The sequence below is a fragment of the Hydra vulgaris genome, chromosome 12 (genome assembly GCF_038396675.1).
Source record: "Hydra vulgaris chromosome 12, alternate assembly HydraT2T_AEP".
Taxonomy (NCBI): domain Eukaryota; kingdom Metazoa; phylum Cnidaria; class Hydrozoa; order Anthoathecata; family Hydridae; genus Hydra; species Hydra vulgaris.
The window spans coordinates 82,332,770-82,351,142 of NC_088931.1; the positions used below are offsets into that span (position 1 = coordinate 82,332,770).

At 27.8% G+C, this 18,373-nt stretch overlaps 2 protein-coding genes across 2 annotated transcripts in view; one reads left to right on the forward strand and one right to left on the reverse strand.

The window, feature by feature from the left end:
- LOC100198632 (E3 ubiquitin-protein ligase MIB1) overlaps positions 1-5,491 on the reverse strand; it is a 45,793-nt gene extending 40,302 nt beyond the window's left edge. Inside the window, exon 1 of the mRNA XM_065814674.1 lies at positions 5,297-5,491. Within this exon, the coding sequence (XP_065670746.1) occupies positions 5,297-5,425 (129 nt within the window). The 5' untranslated portion in view covers positions 5,426-5,491. The remainder of the gene's footprint in view (positions 1-5,296) is intronic.
- A 5,680-nt stretch (positions 5,492-11,171) lies between these two features.
- LOC136089067 (uncharacterized) lies at positions 11,172-14,180 on the forward strand. The gene is made up of 3 exons (XM_065814675.1): positions 11,172-11,475; positions 11,773-13,911; positions 13,995-14,180. The coding sequence occupies exon 2, from the start codon at positions 12,507-12,509 to the stop codon at positions 13,794-13,796; it is 1,290 nt and encodes a 429-aa protein (XP_065670747.1). The 5' UTR covers positions 11,172-11,475; positions 11,773-12,506; the 3' UTR covers positions 13,797-13,911; positions 13,995-14,180.
- Positions 14,181-18,373: the final 4,193 nt, after the last annotated feature.

An 18,373-nucleotide genomic window follows, 5' to 3' on the forward strand; every position in this document is an offset into this window, starting at 1 on the left:
TGTTACTGATTATGGGAAGCTGAGACCTTGTGATGCTCCGCCAGTATTCGATTGCATAAAGCCAAGCTTAGTTCCTACTGTACACATGCCACTTAGAAAAACATCAAAAAGTCTTAATAGTTTTCGCTGGCAAGAAGAGGATGAGCAATATTTAATTCACAAGAAAAAATAGAAAGTATTAATGTTTTATATGAAAAGTTAAAAACTAATGAATTTAATTTTGCTATTATTAATTATTTATGCAATGATATATTATATATTCAGTCTACAGACTTTTTAAAGAAAAGTGCTATTTCTGTGCATAATGTGCATAAATAAAGATCTCACTTTTGAAGCATTTCATTGTGAAGTTAAAATTAGTGTTATGACTTTATCATATAACCAAGTTTATATTATGAACAAATTTTCTCATATCCAAGAAGCATTAAGATTTATAAATTGTTGTGAAATAACACCCCAAAAAGAAGTTGTTTATCAACAAATTTTGTCAATGAATAAAACATGCATTTGGAAAAAAAAGTATCCAATTGAAACAATTGTGCGAGCATTTGAGTATTTTTCTCTTTCACGATCAGCCTACAATTGGAGAAGATTTTGAACTTCCAAGTTTACATACTTTAGGAAGAATTACATCTAAATGTAAATCTTTAGATGATATCACTTATATCAGACATATTTTCTCTAATCTTAGAGATGATAGACAAAAAACATGCATTTTACTTCTTGATGAGATTTATGTTAAACCAATGTTGCAGTATCATGATGGCATAGTATTTCATAAATCATTTAACAAACCTCATCTATTAGCAAACACAGTACAGAGCTTTTTGGTTGTAACATTGTTTAATGGACCAAAATTTCTTTACAAAATGTTACCAGTTCTGACTGGTAACATTTTGTTGAACTTGATGCTGAGTTTCTTTTTGAATAGACAACCCTGACTCTTGATGCAATTAAAAATAATGGGGGCAATGTTGTTGCTATTGTCTGTGATGGTAACAGAGTCAATCAGAAGTTTTATACCTTTATTGAAAAAAAAAAAGCATGGTACTAAAGACAATATTTTTCTTTTATTTGATTATGTTCATTTATTAAAAAAGTATACGTAATAACTGGATCACAGAAAAAACTCAAGAACTTGAATTTTATATTGATGGAGAAAAAAAATAGCATGGTGGGTTGATATTATTAATTTGTACAAGCTTGAAATAAAAATATTGTTAAAATGTTTAAATTAACGGAAGTTTCTGTTTATCCAAAGTCAATTGAAAGACAAAAAGTTATCACTTGTCTGCAGGTGTTTTGACCTGCATGAAAATGAAGGGACAATTATTTTCATCTCTAAAGTCATTAATTTTGGAAAATTTGTAATGTTCAAAGTCCATATGAAGACATTTGTTTGAAAGATTCTAATCAAGCTGCAATTGCTTCTGCTAATGATGACAATTTAAGCAAACTTTCTGCAATGGGTGATTTTGCAATGCAAATAAAAAAAAAAACAGAAAAAGGAAAAAAAGTCAAATTACTAACAAGAGACACTGCTAATTGTTTAGCTCAGACCTGTTATGGTTTTGTTCAGTTGCTAAAATATCTTTTAGATACAACTCATCAGTGTGTATTATTAGGCAGCTTTACGGCAGGTCCGTTGGAAAAGCTTTTTGGAAAATTAAGACAAGGCTCAGGAGGAACTTATTTATTTCCGTTCAACAAGTTCATGAAAAAGTAACTATATACCGTACAAAGTTGCTGTTAAAGTTTTAGAAAAGTTCAGGTGTGTTAGCCAATCTAGGTTCAGATCACTCTTGTCCAAAATGTATACTTTTACCAAGCGAGGGTGTTTGCAACGTTGTTGACAATTTACCTGCTCTGTGCTGTTCATTGACTGTTGATATTAAAATGTCATTAGTATATATTGCTGGGTATATTATTCGTGGAGATGAAAATCCAGATGACATCTTTTATTTCTGTGAAGCGTGTGAAAATTTTGTAAAGGACATAAAACAAGGAGGTTTAACAATTCCTGGTGACAAAGTTTGTCAATGGGCAACTTACTGTTACATTCTTTTTTATGAAGTATATAATGACACTTGTCAGTCATCACTGTGTAACCTCCTTATGATGCAATTAGAATTTTATTCATTAGGTATGCAAAGACATCATGGATTAGCAATGACAAATATTTTATTTTAAAACTATTGTCGACTCTATTCACCTTGTACACACAAAGAGCCAAAGCAGAAGTTGATAAAACTCAGCAAAAAGTAAAATGTTTGCAATGTTTTTAACAAAAGGTGTAAAATAGTGTTTAGTAAAATATCGAAAAAGCTTGTATTTACTTTTTATTCTCTAAAGATTTTATCTCTTTTTTCTCAAAAATTTAATTTTAATACTTAAAAAATCCATTAATAAATTTTGTGGTAAATGCTAATATTAAATCATAGCAAAATATAAATATATACATACTAACTAAATTGTTTAAACATAATTAGTTTTAGATACATTTAAGTTAATTTAAAATTGTAATAAATGTTATTTGTTAGTTATATTACAATGTTAGTTATAAACAAAATTAAAAGAAAAAAGTATAATAAATTCATCTTTTCACTTTTAGTTACTATTAGTAGATATCTCATACAAATATTATATTCATGCAAAAATCACCTTACTGAAAATGTAAATTACTGCTAAGTAATATTTCTAATCCAGTTTTTTACACGAGCCGCGCGTTGGCAAGGCCTACTATATAGTAAGCCATGGTTGAAGGTTATCTTCCTTTAACTCGTTAAGACTCCAATAGTCACATGCTTGGCCTAGGCATTTACATTTGTAGGAGTTCACCCATTTGTCAGGAAAATAGGCTTGAATCCAAACTACTCTTTTATGTGCTATAGTTTTGCACCACTTCACTCTATCACCTTTCTCTTTGTTCTATATTGCTCTCCTTCATCTCAAGAATGCGCTCTTTTCGTTGCTATTTCTGATCTAATTGACCAAGCTCTTTCTCTTTATTTTTCAGCCAATACCATGTCGTTGGTGACTTTGATGCTCGTCACACTGAATGGCTTGGCTCTAGTGTCAGTAACTCTGCAGGTGATAAGGCCCCAAACTTTTGCCTTTCTTAATCTCTAACACAAATAATCAACTTTCCAACTCCTTTTCCAGACAATCAAAATCATTTATCTTCTCTACTCAACTTATGTTTTGCCTCTGATCCTAGTCAGTTCTCAGTTTCTCCATATTCACCCTTAGGCGCTTCTGATCACAATTGGATCTCTCTAAAACTACAATCTCATTCTTTTTCATCATCAAAATTCCCTTATCGTTGTACCTCTTACAACTACCTTAAAGCTGACTGGGACTCTTTCCCTGATTTTCTATGTGATGTGCCTTGGGTAGCAATCTTTCACCTTCCTGCTGACAAATGTGCTTCTTATGTAACTTCTTTGATTCAGGCTAGCATAGAATCTTTTATTCCCTCTGGACTATTTCAAGTCAAGCCTCACTCTTCACCATGGTTTTCCTCTTATTGTGCTGCTGCAATTTCCAATCGCAACTATTACTTTCATATCTATCGTTAAAACAATTTGCCAGAAAATAGATGTCTGTTCACTATTACTAGAAACTATTGTAAAAAGGTTTTGTCTAACACCAAAGCCGGCTGTTCTCAGGTCACAAAATCTTTTGAATTTATAACAGTGTCAATAATAAGGGCAAATCTGCTGATCTACCTCCCTTGCATGGTTCAGATTTAGTTACATCACCTAAAATAATTTGTTAGCTCACCTAAGACATTTTGTTACCTCACCTAAGACACCTTACCTAAGACAAAGCTGAACTGTTTGCTAAGAACTTTTAATCAATCTCATCTCTTGACTCAACTAATCACACCCTATATACCTATATACCTACCAGATAACGATAAAAAACTGTTTGATTTATTGCTTGACATTTATATCACTCCAGCTTCTGTATCTAAAGTGATTTCCAGCTTAGACTCTTTTACAGCTTGCTGTCCGGACAACATACCTGTTATAGTCTTGTAGAAGTGTTCTCTGGAGCTGTCGTCTATACTTTTTAAACTATTTAACAAGTGCTTATCAGAGTCTAGTTGTTTAGCCTGCTGGAATGCGGAATCTGCTACCCCTATTTTCAAAAATTCTGGAGAGCCATCTGACTTGCCTTACTACTGTTCCATTAGTCTTCTTCCTATCATAAGCAAGATTTAGCAAAAGGTTAACAAGTAGGAGTAAAAATTATATGTATGTATATATATATACATATATATATATATATATATATATATATATATATATATATATATATATATATATATATATATATATATATATATATATATTTATATATATATATATATGTATATATATATATATATATATAAATATATATATATATAATTTATATATATATATATATATATATATATATATATATTTATTAAATATATATATATAAATATGTATATATACATATATACATATATGTATATATATAAATAAATAAATATATATATATATATATACATATACATATAGTTATTATAATATATATATATATATATATATATATATATATATATATATATATATATATATATATATATATATATATATATATATATATATATATATATATACTCTTGCTAGGTCGTTTTTAATTTTACGATTGTCAGGTCAGTTTTAGGGTTTTTTTTTTAAATTGTTTTAAAGACTAAAAAAACTTTTTTTTTTTTTTTTTTAAGTTTTTTTTATTATTTGATAGAATGCCTGCACCAACCAAACCCTCAGCTAATGTAGCGGCACTTCTTTGTAGCAGCAGGCTATAAGATAGTCGATGTAGCAACACTCAACACATGTTATACAGTAAAAGAATAAAAATTAAACATCAGAATGTTTTTATTTAAAAATAAATAAAATAAATACATTCAGAATGTTTTTAAAAACATTCAAAATGTTTGAATGTTTTAGGGTTAAAAAAAAGTTGTAAATAAAAAATAGATATATATATATATATATATATATATATATATATATATATATATATGTATATATATATATATATATATATATTCACATATATATATATATATATATTCATATATATATATATATATATATATATATATATATATATATATATATATATATATATATATATATATATATATATATATATATATATATATATATATATAGCAATTTTTTATTTACAACTCTTTTTTAAACCTAAACTTGAACCTTAATTTATCAAAGAAAAATTACTTGAAAATATAAATTACTTCCTCCATTTCATGACTCCAACCACCATGTCCATCTTGCAGATCATATATTTCTTCTTTACAACAATTTACTTGAACTCTGTCTCCAATATTCCATTTATTGTGCAGGGGTAAAGTTAAGTGTACCATTTATCAATTACAATTATTTCAATCTTTACAAATGAAGTAAATAATTTTATTTCTACTAAAAAAACAAATAAATGAAGCATATTTATAATTTAATAATTAACTATTTAATAATATTTATCAATTAATATTATATAAAAATATTTCACACAAGAATACTACTTTAAGCAAATAGTAAAAATAAATCTCAATTAGATAGTTATAAAAATGTCAATATTTAAACAAACATTTTAGGTAATCTTTCAGTTAAGTGGCATAAAACAAAATTATTTATTGCTTCCTTATGATCATCACAAATAGAGATGCATTAACTAATGTTTTGACACAATTAATACATGTTATACACATTAGACACGAACATCTCTAATATGTAAGTCTGATGTAATGCACTTTTATATATTAAAAAAATAACCATTTGAGGATCAGGTTTAAAGGTCAATGATTAGACTAGGTTAACCGGAATTTTACCTTGACCATATCCTGACCATAAATCTAACCACATATAAAACTACCTTGCCCTCACTAGATCTGTTTTTTTATTTTAAATTTTAATTTAAAACTAAATGAACTTTCTTCCATCTAGCATTAAAAAAATAAAAACACTTCCAAATATGCCTTTTCTTTTTATAGGTTATACTTAAATAAAAATTGTTATACCTCCAAGCTTTTTAGATATCAGATATTACTATTTTTATTTGAATATTATCAATAAAAAGAAAAAGCATATTAGGATGTGTTATTTTTTTTAATACTGAAATGAAAAGAGCTTTTTTAGTTTTAAATTTAAATTTAAAACAGATCATGTTTCACATAAAACTTTTGCTGCATAAGCTTCCAATTGATTTTTTCCATGTTAGTAGATCTATTATGACTGTCATAATAGATCTACTATCATGGAAAAAATCAAATAGGAAGCTTATGCAGCAAAGGTTTTATATAAAACAAGATCCGTAAAAAAAGCATATTAACTCAGTTGAGTTAAACACAACTTATGTAGTTTTCATATATACATTTACATATTTATATATATATATATATATATATATATATATATATATATATATATATATATATTGTTGTTGTATGATTTAGTGTTAAAAACACTAAACACTTGATCATTGTAGAGTGCTCAATATTTAAGAAAATATATATTTTTTCAAAAACAGAGCTTTTTATACTTAAATTTTAGAAAAAACAACTTTTAATGGGACTTAAAGTTTCAAGTATATTGGCAATAATCAGCCATGAAGGTACTTAATGGCTGATGATTGCCGATAGGCATGAAACTATAAGTTCCATTAAAAGTTGTTTTTTCTAAAATTTAAGTATATATATATATATGTATGTGTATATATAATATTTTATAATAAACCAAATGTGATATTTGAGGACAAAATATAGATCTTTTTTTATTTTGTCCTCAAATATCAGATTTGTTTTATTATTTTAAAAAATCGGATTTATCATTCTAACTATATCCCAAATATTTTTAATTATAAAAATGTTTCATAAAATGCTTTAATTCTTTTTAAATGTGCTCAAAAAAGGTAAACACCAACAAAAATTTCAATTAGGAGAAATTACAGGTTTCTATTGATCTTGAAAACAATATGGAACTATTGACCTCTGAAAAGCACATATTTTTATTTTTAACAGCTAGCATTGTTTTATGTAAATAATGGAAATGTAAATAATGCAAGTACTAAAATATTATTTATATTTTACGTGCTGCAGTTTTAAATATTATTATTTAAAATGTTATTATATTTTATAAAAAATGTACTTATTATTTCTTGTTATATTGTTTTTTATATCTTATTATTCATTTATTATTACTGTTTTGTGATTTATTCTTTATTTTATATATATATATATATATATATATATATATATATATATATATATATATATATATATATATATATATATATATATATATATATATATATATATATATTGCTTAGATTTCAAAACTGATTGCTAATATGTTGCTAAAGTGCCATTTATTTTTAGGTACATGAAATGATTGTGTTCAATATAAAAACATACAAAATGAACTTATTGAAAGTAATTTAAAACTGTATCAGTTACATGATAAAATAAAAAATCAAAGTCACACTTTATAAACATATTCATATAAATATATTTTCAAAACAATGCAGGCATTCTATTTTACACCAGTATTACACAAGGACAGAAAAACCATATCAAAAGCATTTTAAAATATATATCTTAAATAAGCATTTATTGTTGGTTTTAATGCAATTATGTAAAGGGCTATTCATTATAAAATCTTGTCTTTTAAATTTTCAATTAAATAGAGTTTGCTGTCAAAAATATTCAGATGCTGGATTGTTATTGAAAAATCTTGAGTAAAATTTTTAAGCCTGACCAAATTACAATAAGAAATATTCAACTTCTTCATTTTGATTATTTACAAAATTCTTTTTCGAGGGCTCAGTCAAAAATCCAACAGGTTCTGTAACCTTTGTTCTGAAAGTTAAGGAGGCTGCGTTTTAGATAAGTGGATTACCAATCAGTCAGATTTTCTCAGCATGCTTGCAAATGGTGATTTTTAACTAGCAGATCAAGGTTTTTGAATTGAACAAGAAGTTGCAACAAAAGGTACAATTATCTTAATCCTTTTTCCATCCATTAAAACCATTCCTAATTTAAAATGGGTATTTGATTTTTTATATTTCATCACCATGCCATTTACAATTAACAATTCAGTTAGGACTTGCTTCTAAAAATGAATTTTCGATATTAATGCACAGTTTAGCACTAGTTAGGCAAAAAATTTTTGCTGTGCTGCTGATAGAATTTTGTAACACTTTCTGACATATTCCTCATTTTATCATAGTTCAAAGCCTGGGCTTCATTTATATAACATTACTTTGTTAACAAAAATCAATGTAGGGTTTTCAATATCAGTACAAAAAACCTGTTTTGATATTGAAGCTGCAATACAACCTTGTCTATGTAAATTTCAAGCTATATTATCATTTTGTGTTATACTAATTACAGCAAGTTGTTCAAATTGCTTTTGATAACTAAAATTATTTATATTTGGCATAACAACTAATCATGGATTGAATAAATAGGTTAAGGGCTCTTGAAAATTTCTAGTCGTCTTCATCAGCAGATTCACTTCATCTGATGATGTTTGATGTTTATACGTGTAAACATTGCTGCTTGGGGGAGGGGGAGAGGAATCTTAAAAAGATATCCTAAATCTTTTGTATCATTTTTGTAAAAGGTGGGACCCTGTGATAGCTTGTGAATCCTGTTAGTATGTAATTCAAAGGAGGTAAATATATATGGTACTTCTTAATTACTTTTTGGCTGTTTGAGGTTCATATGTCTTAACCCTTTTGCGACTGAGTTAATAACAGCTATATGACTGCGCCTAAATTAATGAACTAGGATCATGATCAATTAAAAGAGTATAAAATAAAAGCTACTAGTCAGAATTTTACAAACAAGACCTTATTTTTTTGTCATAGAAATGGCTTTCAGAAATTAAAAAAATTAAAAAATTTTTTTATTATCTTAGTAACATGATCAAAATATATTGTGTTGAAATTAACAAAAATATATAGTTTCTTTACATAACTTTAAACCAAATATAGAAGAAATACATAAATATATCGTTTTCGATATTAAATAAATGAGGCATTCATAGTGGTGATTAAACAAAATAAATCTCTACAACTATCATTGAAAAAAAATTTTAAGGATCTCATTTATTTCGGTATAATTTAATCTGTTTTTAGTCAATTTTTAAAATTGATTTTTGAGCATCTATAAATGCAATTAACAAACGGTTTGAAGAATTAACTTAAGAAATTATTCACATTTCAAAGATAAGTTTAAATATTTCACCAACTGCTATAGATGTTTTGAAATATTTAAAATTGTATATGAACCGCCATATGGGTCACTCGTCATTTAAAAAAAAATTTTGTGAACTGCCATTTGGGTCACTCGTCACGAAAGAATTAATGGGATTGGGTCAACTTTAGTTTTTGATTCAAATATAGTTTACTTGTGTATGCTGCTTCTTTATTTGGTTCCAGTTAAACCCATGCTTGTATTTGGAACAATTGAACAGCAAGATAACAATAGGCTGATTTTAATCTTGCTATACAGAAGCAGGTACAAGTCAAAATCTAGTCTTCTACAGGTCTAACAATGTCTAACCTACTGGTCGAAATTCAGTCTTCTTCATGCACTACAACTCAAAAGTTGGAATTTTTGTGTCTTTTTCCTTTGTTGCTGACTTGGCTGAACCTGTAAATAGTAAACGACCGGGGCTTTGGCCGGGGCTAGGTTTGATAACACATAGCCGCGACCAGGATCAGGTCTATGACCAGGGCTGCATAAATATTGATAGATCCTATAAAAATATCATTTTAAATTAAAATTTATGATATGAGTTATAATTAAAAACAATACTTTTATAGGATCTATTAATATTAATGCAGCCCCAGTCATAAACCCGGCCAGGGCTGAATTAAAATTGATAGATCCTATAAAAGTATTGTTTTTAATTATAACTCATATCATAAATTTTAATTAAAAATAACATTTTTATAGGATCTATCAATATTTATGCAGCCCTGGTCATAAACCTGGCCTCAGTCGCGGCTACGTGTTATCAAACCTAGCCCCGGTCGTTTACTACCTGTAAATAACAATTTATTTAGAAAAAACTGATTCAAACAAAATCAAACTTTAAGCTTATAAAATGAAAATCATTATTGAATAAAAATAACTTTTTTTATATACAATACTTAACCTTAGTTTTCAAATAACAGTAGTCAGTCTTCTTGATTTTACAATAAAAAATGTCATTAACATGCCTGTAAGTTGTGAGATTCTTGAACTTATATTCTCTTATACTCTGTCTGTTAAATAGACTAAGTAGATCAATAAGATACAGCTGCATATCATCAAGTGATATATTAGGAAGAAGTGTTATGTTGTTTTCCAATCGTCAATAGAAAATGGCAAGAACAACCTATTTCCAAGAATAAATATTTATTTTTATTTTACTTGATTTTTATTATTATGAGATTGAAAGTACTTTGAATTACTCCACATGATAACTTTTTTTAAAGTTAATTATATAATATATATCAAATTTATTATAACTAATAAAATTATTATTTTAGATAATATATAGAGTTATATGATATTTGTTTTATATTTTAGCAGAAAGAAACTCGTTTTACAGTTATATCGGTAGTTACATGACATGGTTGTATCTTGGATATTTATAATTTTTGAAGTTTGCTCCAAAAAATGCTCAAAATATTGTAATCTTTGATGTGGATTTATCTCTGAACAAAGTCGCAATGAAGAAATAAAAAAAGATATAATTTATTGACATCTATAAATATTGTTTTTATCCACATTGTCAAAAGACCTAACTTTAAATACATCCCAATTATATTTAAGTGAGATACAATCTCTTGCCATATAGTATTGCATATATTGCCATAGTTGTATTGCATAGGTTGTATTGATGGTAACCGAAAAAGCTATGTTTACATTTATATTGCCAAAACTGGACTGGGTAAGAAAAACAAAACGCGTCATCTATTATCTATTAACTATTTAACTATCAAGAATATAGATTAGGGCATCCCGTACTTTTCAAAAAACATGTTTTTTCATTATAAAAACTTGGCCCAAAGTATTTTTTGCCTGAACATATATACATTTTAGTTCAGTTTTAAAAAAGTTGAATTAAAAAAGTCTTCATTTGCAAAAATTGGTCTTTTGTTGACCAAAAAATTAACTTTAGACAAAAACAGATTTTTTTGCGGAAGCAACGAAAAGCCCAAGAAACTTCTTGATAAAATATCAAACACTGAGAAATGTTACGGGTATATAAATTATTTTAAATATTTGTATTGAAGCATTTTCAATATTTCATTTTACTATTCAGTCATATAGTCATATAGTCGTGATATAAAATATATAATCAGTAACGAGTGGTATAAAAACAAGAAAAAAAGCAAGCACATTAATGTCCGATTTAATAGGTAATAAAATTGTTGTGAATAAAATATTTTCTTTATATTATTAATATTTTAATGATATTACTAAAATAATATTTATAATACAAAGATAATATTATATTCACAACAATTATATCATTTAATGTTATTAATTTATTTTATTACTATTATCATGAGTATTAAATCATGAATACATTTTCTTTAATAAATTTTATCAACAACAACATTATGAACAGTAACTATTTTATCAACAAAAATGATAAGAATAACAATAATAATAAATTAAAAACTATATATAATATGATAATATTTTATCTCCAGGAAAAGGAAGAGACTTTATACTATCTGAGCTACCAACTCTTGGTGCTGTTCTTCGTAAAGCTATACTGCTTAAAGAGTTGTAAGAAAAGAGGATATATACATTAGATGATTTGATTAGGGAGACAAGATTGGAAGTTGTTAATCAATGGAAAAAAGCAAATTCAGATTTTTCATCTCCAGTAATATTTACAGATAAGTCCATTGATAGAAAGATCAAAAAAAGTTATTGTGATGTTCAGGATATTTGCAGAAAAAGTTTAACCAAAAAGGAAAAAAATTGACAACATAATGGATTCTATGTCACGTCTGTTTGATATAACTAATTGTAAATGTGCAATTCTTTACTGTAATGAATCAAGTTGTCTTGTCTGTGAACGAAAAGTTCATATTAACTGTAAATGTGAAAAATCAGCAAGGATCCCCTTGATAGAGTTAGAATTTATTCAATCACAGAGAAACAAAGAGGGGGACAATGCTCAAGTTGTGACAGATTGTAAAGAGGTTGAAAGAAGCAAAAAGCAATTGAGCGAAGCAGTAAAAAAGAACATGATCTGAAAAAGTTCAAAGAAAAAGAGATAATAAATATTTGCTGTTTGAAAAAAACATATGATGAGTTTTTGGAAAATTTTAATGACGAAGTAGAGTGGTCAAACAGTGAGTTAGAGTGTTCTTATAACACAGAAAATTCTCATGTACTAGATAAAAGCGAGGGTTTTAAATTAAAGAGAAATTATATGAAGATACAAAATACAGCTATTGCTGCAATTAGGTATGAAGTTTCAAACACTGCTGCTGCTGCTATTGCTTCTGGGTTTTTAAAAGATTTGGTGGAGGCTAAAATTGTTCCGGAATCAGCTATTTATTTGTTATTGGACAAAAACAAAGTGCATAGAGCCAAAGATAAAGTTATGTCAGAGTGTCAGAATATTGGAGAAAATAGGTTTGAGTGTGAAGATATTTCTTGCATTCTTTTTGATGGAAGAAGTGACAAAACAAATGTATTGACATCTAATGATGAAACTAAAAAATTTTATCCTTCAATTCAAAAGGAAGATCACTATACTTTGACTGATGAATATGGTAAATATCTTCATCATTTAACCAAAGAAGAAATACTTAAAAAATCAAAAATCAAATCTGCTGAACATAATGCAAATAAAATATTTCAGTGGTGTAATTTGCATGGGGTAAAAGATAGCTTAAAATTCATTGGTTGTGATAACACGGCAACAAATACAGGTCATATTGGAGGTGTTATCCATTGTTTAGAAACTAGATTAGAAAGAAAATTAGGATGGCTAATATGTTCTCTTCACACAAATGAACTTTGTATTCGACATTTAATAGAAGAGCTTGATGGTAAGACAACCTCAAAGACAGGATTTTCTGGACCCATTGGGAAGTTGCTTACAAAGATTACTGAAATGGAAAGAAATTATAGTTTTAAGCCAATATCTATAGGTCCTGGTCTAATTGAACTTCATGAAGAAATAGTAGAAGAGTTATCTTCAGATCAGAATTATGCCTATAAAATATGCCAGACAGTAATTAATGGAACTCTTACCGAAGATTTGGCTAACCAAAAACCAGATACTTTAGTCCATTCAAGGTGGCTCAATACAGGTTCTTCCTTGCTTTTATTGTGGGTATGCAAGCATGGGTTAGAGGGGGACAACCTAAAAAATCTAGTATTAATTGTTAAGTTTCTTGTAACAGTTTACTTCCCTATGTGGTTCCAAATTAAAGTGAAGCACAATTGGATAGAAGGGCCACAACACATCTTGAACCAACTCACCCTTATAAAACTTCAAGATGAAAATGTACCAATGATTATTGAAAAGTATGTGAGATCTTCTGCATGGAATTCTCATTCCGAAATTTTATTGCAAACATTACTCTGCAGCAAAAATAAAATTGAAAGAGAATTTGCTGTTAATAAAATTCTGGAAATTAGAAAAAATTTAGAAATGGGAAATCTAGCTTCCAGAACATACAGAGCTTATAACATGGGAAGAGGCTTATGAACCCATCTTAACCTGTCAAATGAACATAAGTGAGCTAGAAATGATTGTGGATTGTCCTATGGTAGTTCCATATTTCCCTGTTCACACACAAGGAGTTGAGAGGGCAGTTAAATAGGTAAAGGGCTTTTCCTTATACTTAATAATATGTTAATTAATAGAAACTTTCAAAAAATATTCTTAAAATATGTTTTTTTTAAGGTAACTGCAGCTTCTGAAAGAGTGTTTGGTTTTGAGAGGCGAGATGGATTTATTCGTGCAAGAGCAGAAAATAGAGCAATAATTCCTCGTTTTAACAGCAAACAGGACCTCATTTTAGTTTAGCATATATTTTTATCTTATTTATATTTATAGTATTTCTAATATAATAAATTAGAAAGATAGAGACATGAGTTTCATTTTTGCCAACTTTAACTTGTTTAGCTTTTATAGTGTAAAACAAGCATTTAAGAAACTTTTTATATATAGGAAAAGGAAGAAGGGGGGCGTGTGCGTCATTACTAAATTTTAAAACTGTTCTTTATTTACTTTACTGAAAAATGTTAAAACACACACAAAAAAAAAATTCGATGTCTTTATGGGATGTTCTTAGACATGTAAATTTTTGTCCCCCTCCCCATTTCAATCAAATTTTGAAAATTTAAGGTCTGTTTTTGCAAATGATGCATCTATTCTGGTAAAAAAAATTTTGTCTTTTCTTAATGTATGTAATGTACCTAATGGCAAAAAAATCCTAAGGGCCGACATTTTAATAAATGTTGAAAAGAACGGGATGCCCTAATATAGATTCTATATTATTATTTTAAGATTATAACTTTTTATTTAGCTGATTAAACAATATTACAATTTTCATATAATAATGTAAAAAAACAAATAAGATCATATGCACCATAATATAAACTTTGTAAATTTAACTGTTATAATCAGTCATTCTCAAAGAAGGTAAGAAAGATGTGTTTATCGTCACAACTTTTTCATAGAGCCGCTGTATTTACTCATTAAAAATATTTTAACGTTTTTTACAACCAAAAACCAAAAAAATATATATATGTATATATATATATATATATATATATATATATATATATATATATATATATATATATATATATATATATATATATATATAATACTTTTATTAAATGTCGTTGTAAGATTAAAAAAAACATATCTATCTTGGACTGCCGAGAGCTTTCATGACGCCCGGGCCAAAGCACATAGTAGGCATCCTTTTAAGCATGCATAACTTTAAATAGGATTTAATTTAAAACCAAATGCTATCATGCATATTTATGATTGCGTACGTTTTTAAAATGATTTATTTTTTAATGATGTATACAGATGGGAAAATAGGCTGTAGACCTACAGTCCGCGCCAAACGAGTAGCACATGCAATAATGTAGTAATAAAAACAGGTGTATAAACGTATTAAATTTAACACAAAAACTAATACGTATTTAACACAAGAAATAAAATGCAAAAAAAGAAAATTGTTTTCGCTTTTGTTTAAAACATGCAAAAAACAAAAAATTATTAAAATGAAAAATACATCATGTGCCAAACCAATAGCACACACACCATTTCAGCAGGTTTTAGAGATTACTAAGACGTAGAAACGCACCTAATAGTCAATCTTTTTATCTTTCTTTATAATAACCTAATTTCAACGCTTAGGCATTGATGAAATGAGCGTTTCAAGCAAAGATTGGAGGACTTTGTTCCATTCCATCTGGATGGCCATTTTCAGTTCCGTGGCGTTACTGTATAGTTTTCCATTTGCATACACGTAATGAGACAAAGAACCCCAAATGTTTTCAGTTGGATTCAAGTCGGGTAACAACGCTAGATGATCAAACAATTGGATGCCACGTTCCGTTACAAATTCCATCACGGTCTTTGCCATATGAATCGATGTATACAAAAACGTTCCAAGTCATAAAAACTGTTTTTTCGGGGAACGAGAAAAAACTTATTAAATCCAAAATTATTACTTTATTAATTTCAAAAAAAAAATTTGGGTGCTTTTTGACATCTTTAAATATTAGATTTGTTAAAATATATATCAGAATTTTTGATATTTATATGTATTATACATAGTTAAAGTTGTCTGACTTGAAAATAGTTTTTATGACTTAGAACGTTTTTGTATACATCGATTCATATGTATTGATGCGTTATCTTGCATAAAGATAAACTTATGTCCATAGTTGGCATGCCCATAAGGCATTAAGTAATCAGAGAGTGTAATAATATAGTCTTCAGCTGTTTGTTTCCCTTCTAAGAACTTTAATTCAGATAACTCAACCTTGGAAAGTGCACTCAAAATCATGACACCACCACCACCACCATTTTGTCTGGATAAGAAAGTATCTTGTTTAACTTGCGGAAATTCACTAGCCTTTATCTTTTAAGAATCTGGTTCAACCAGATGAACGAGAATTTGAAAGAAACAGTCTTTACAATGTCAAATCTTGATTGAATTTTTGAAATAAAATGATTAAGAGCAATGCTGAAGATATTTATCATAAATTGTTTCTGAAGGCTCTCATAGCAGAAAACTACATTTGCATATTATTGTAATATTGTTATATATTATAATATTCATCCATAACAGATTTTTTTAAATAAACAATTCTTTATAGGAAGCTACCGATGTTCCTCATAACTGCTTCTCTCATCATAATTGACAACTTTAATTTTAGTAATGCTACCATCCGAAAAAAATTATTAAATTAAATAGGGGATTATTAAACTTTTAACAAAATTAATTAATGTTTAAGAAAGCAAATTCATTGGAAACGTCACTGTGAAGTGTTGCACCTTTATGCTACTGGTAAATGCATTTGATCTCAAACATAGTATATGTAATTTTACAAATTATACTTAAGCTTTTGTAAGCACTATTGCTCTCAAACTTATTTTAAATTAAGAAAACATTATCTTGATTATATGCCCTGTCGTTATATGCCGTCATTTATTTTGACATAAGTTGTGCTTTATTTACTCTTATTCTTGAAATTGGTATAAGACTAAAATCAATTTCCTGGAAAAATGTTTTCCCTATAACATTATAAAGTTACATTACGTCTCAATCGGTTACAAGTAACATGGTTACATTCACTAATTTTTAATTAAATATTAAGTAAATAAACTTGAAAATGCAGTAAACAGTAAATGTAGTTAATGCAAATGCAGTAAAGTTTAACCAATTGAGACCTTGTAACGTAACCTAACTACATCTAAATTTGAGACGTAACTAAAATACGTCTCAAATATAGATTTTCTTAACGTTACGTTATGTCTCAATTCTTAAATGTTTTACGCTTTAGACGTTTAGAGTTTGCTCCATGTCTGGAAGTTAGCTTTCTCAAAGACCAAAAAATGCTGAATCTGCCCCTGCAATCCAGTAGCCAATATTTGATAATTCGTCAATAAGAGAGATTTAGAATACAAAATGTTAACAATACCATTTTAAGAGATAAAAGGATTTTAAAATTAAATGTTGTTAATTACACCGAAGCTGAAAGAATACTCAGTACAATGAATAATATAATTTTTGAAAAGATAAATATTTTATTAATAAAAATAATAAGTCATTTAATGACAATTGATTTAATCAGAAAATGTGTTCAAGCTTTATATTAAACTATGGCTGAGACGAGGTCATCATCTCGCCAGTGACAAACGTGTTTAAGAATCAGTTTCTATTTTGACCAGCCAAAAACAAAGTTTAGTCTTTCAATTATTAAATTAGATTTTAAATACAATGTATTTTGTTTCTCCTATGTAAATACACAATTAAATACATCATTTTACTTTAATTGTCCATTCACGCTGTAAAAACTTTTATTTATCTAATTTCTGTTTTCACACTTTAATCTTTATACCTCTTTTCCATTTCTTCATGTTTTCCTGACTCAAAAAATTTTCAACTTTTTATGTTTTCAGTCAGCTGATAGGCATTATTTGATATTAGAAGCACTCAAACAAGTTTGAAAAAATATCTAACATATCTTCAATAATATTTAGCTTACCAGAAATAGAAGCGCTGACTGAAGAGTTTTTTAAAAATTTGTTTAAAAAAAATTACCTAACGACCTGTGCGCAAATCTGTTAAAAGAGGAGCCAAGAATTTATTACAAAACCAGGGCCGTCCCAAAGAGATTTTATTAATGGGGGGGGGGGGGGGAGGAAGTGATTGTTGCCCGATATTTGCAAACTGCCAATCATAGATCCAATTTTGCCGACTCTAATGTCCAATTTGCCGACTAATAAAACTTGTAGGGGGCTAAACTTCCCTACGCCCCCCTTGGGACAGCCCTGTGCAAAACATGCAATTTATCAAGGATTATTTTTGATAAAGAAAAAGTCTTATCGATTTTGATTCTTAATCAAATATATATAAAAAAAAGCTTCAAAACGGATACGTCACTGACAATAGACCTCAAATATGTATTTGTCTTAGAATACTTTTAACTCTTCGTACGTCAGTGTCAACAGGTGAAAGGTTTTTCAGAAAATTAAATTTAATAAAATGTTGTTTACGTTAGAAAAGAGAACAGAACCGGCTTATTAAATTT

Bases quoted from the DNA above. Each gene is read 5' to 3' on its own strand.
- LOC136089067 (XM_065814675.1), top strand. From the start codon at position 12,507: ATGAAGATACAAAATACAGCTATTGCTGCAATTAGGTATGAAGTTTCA.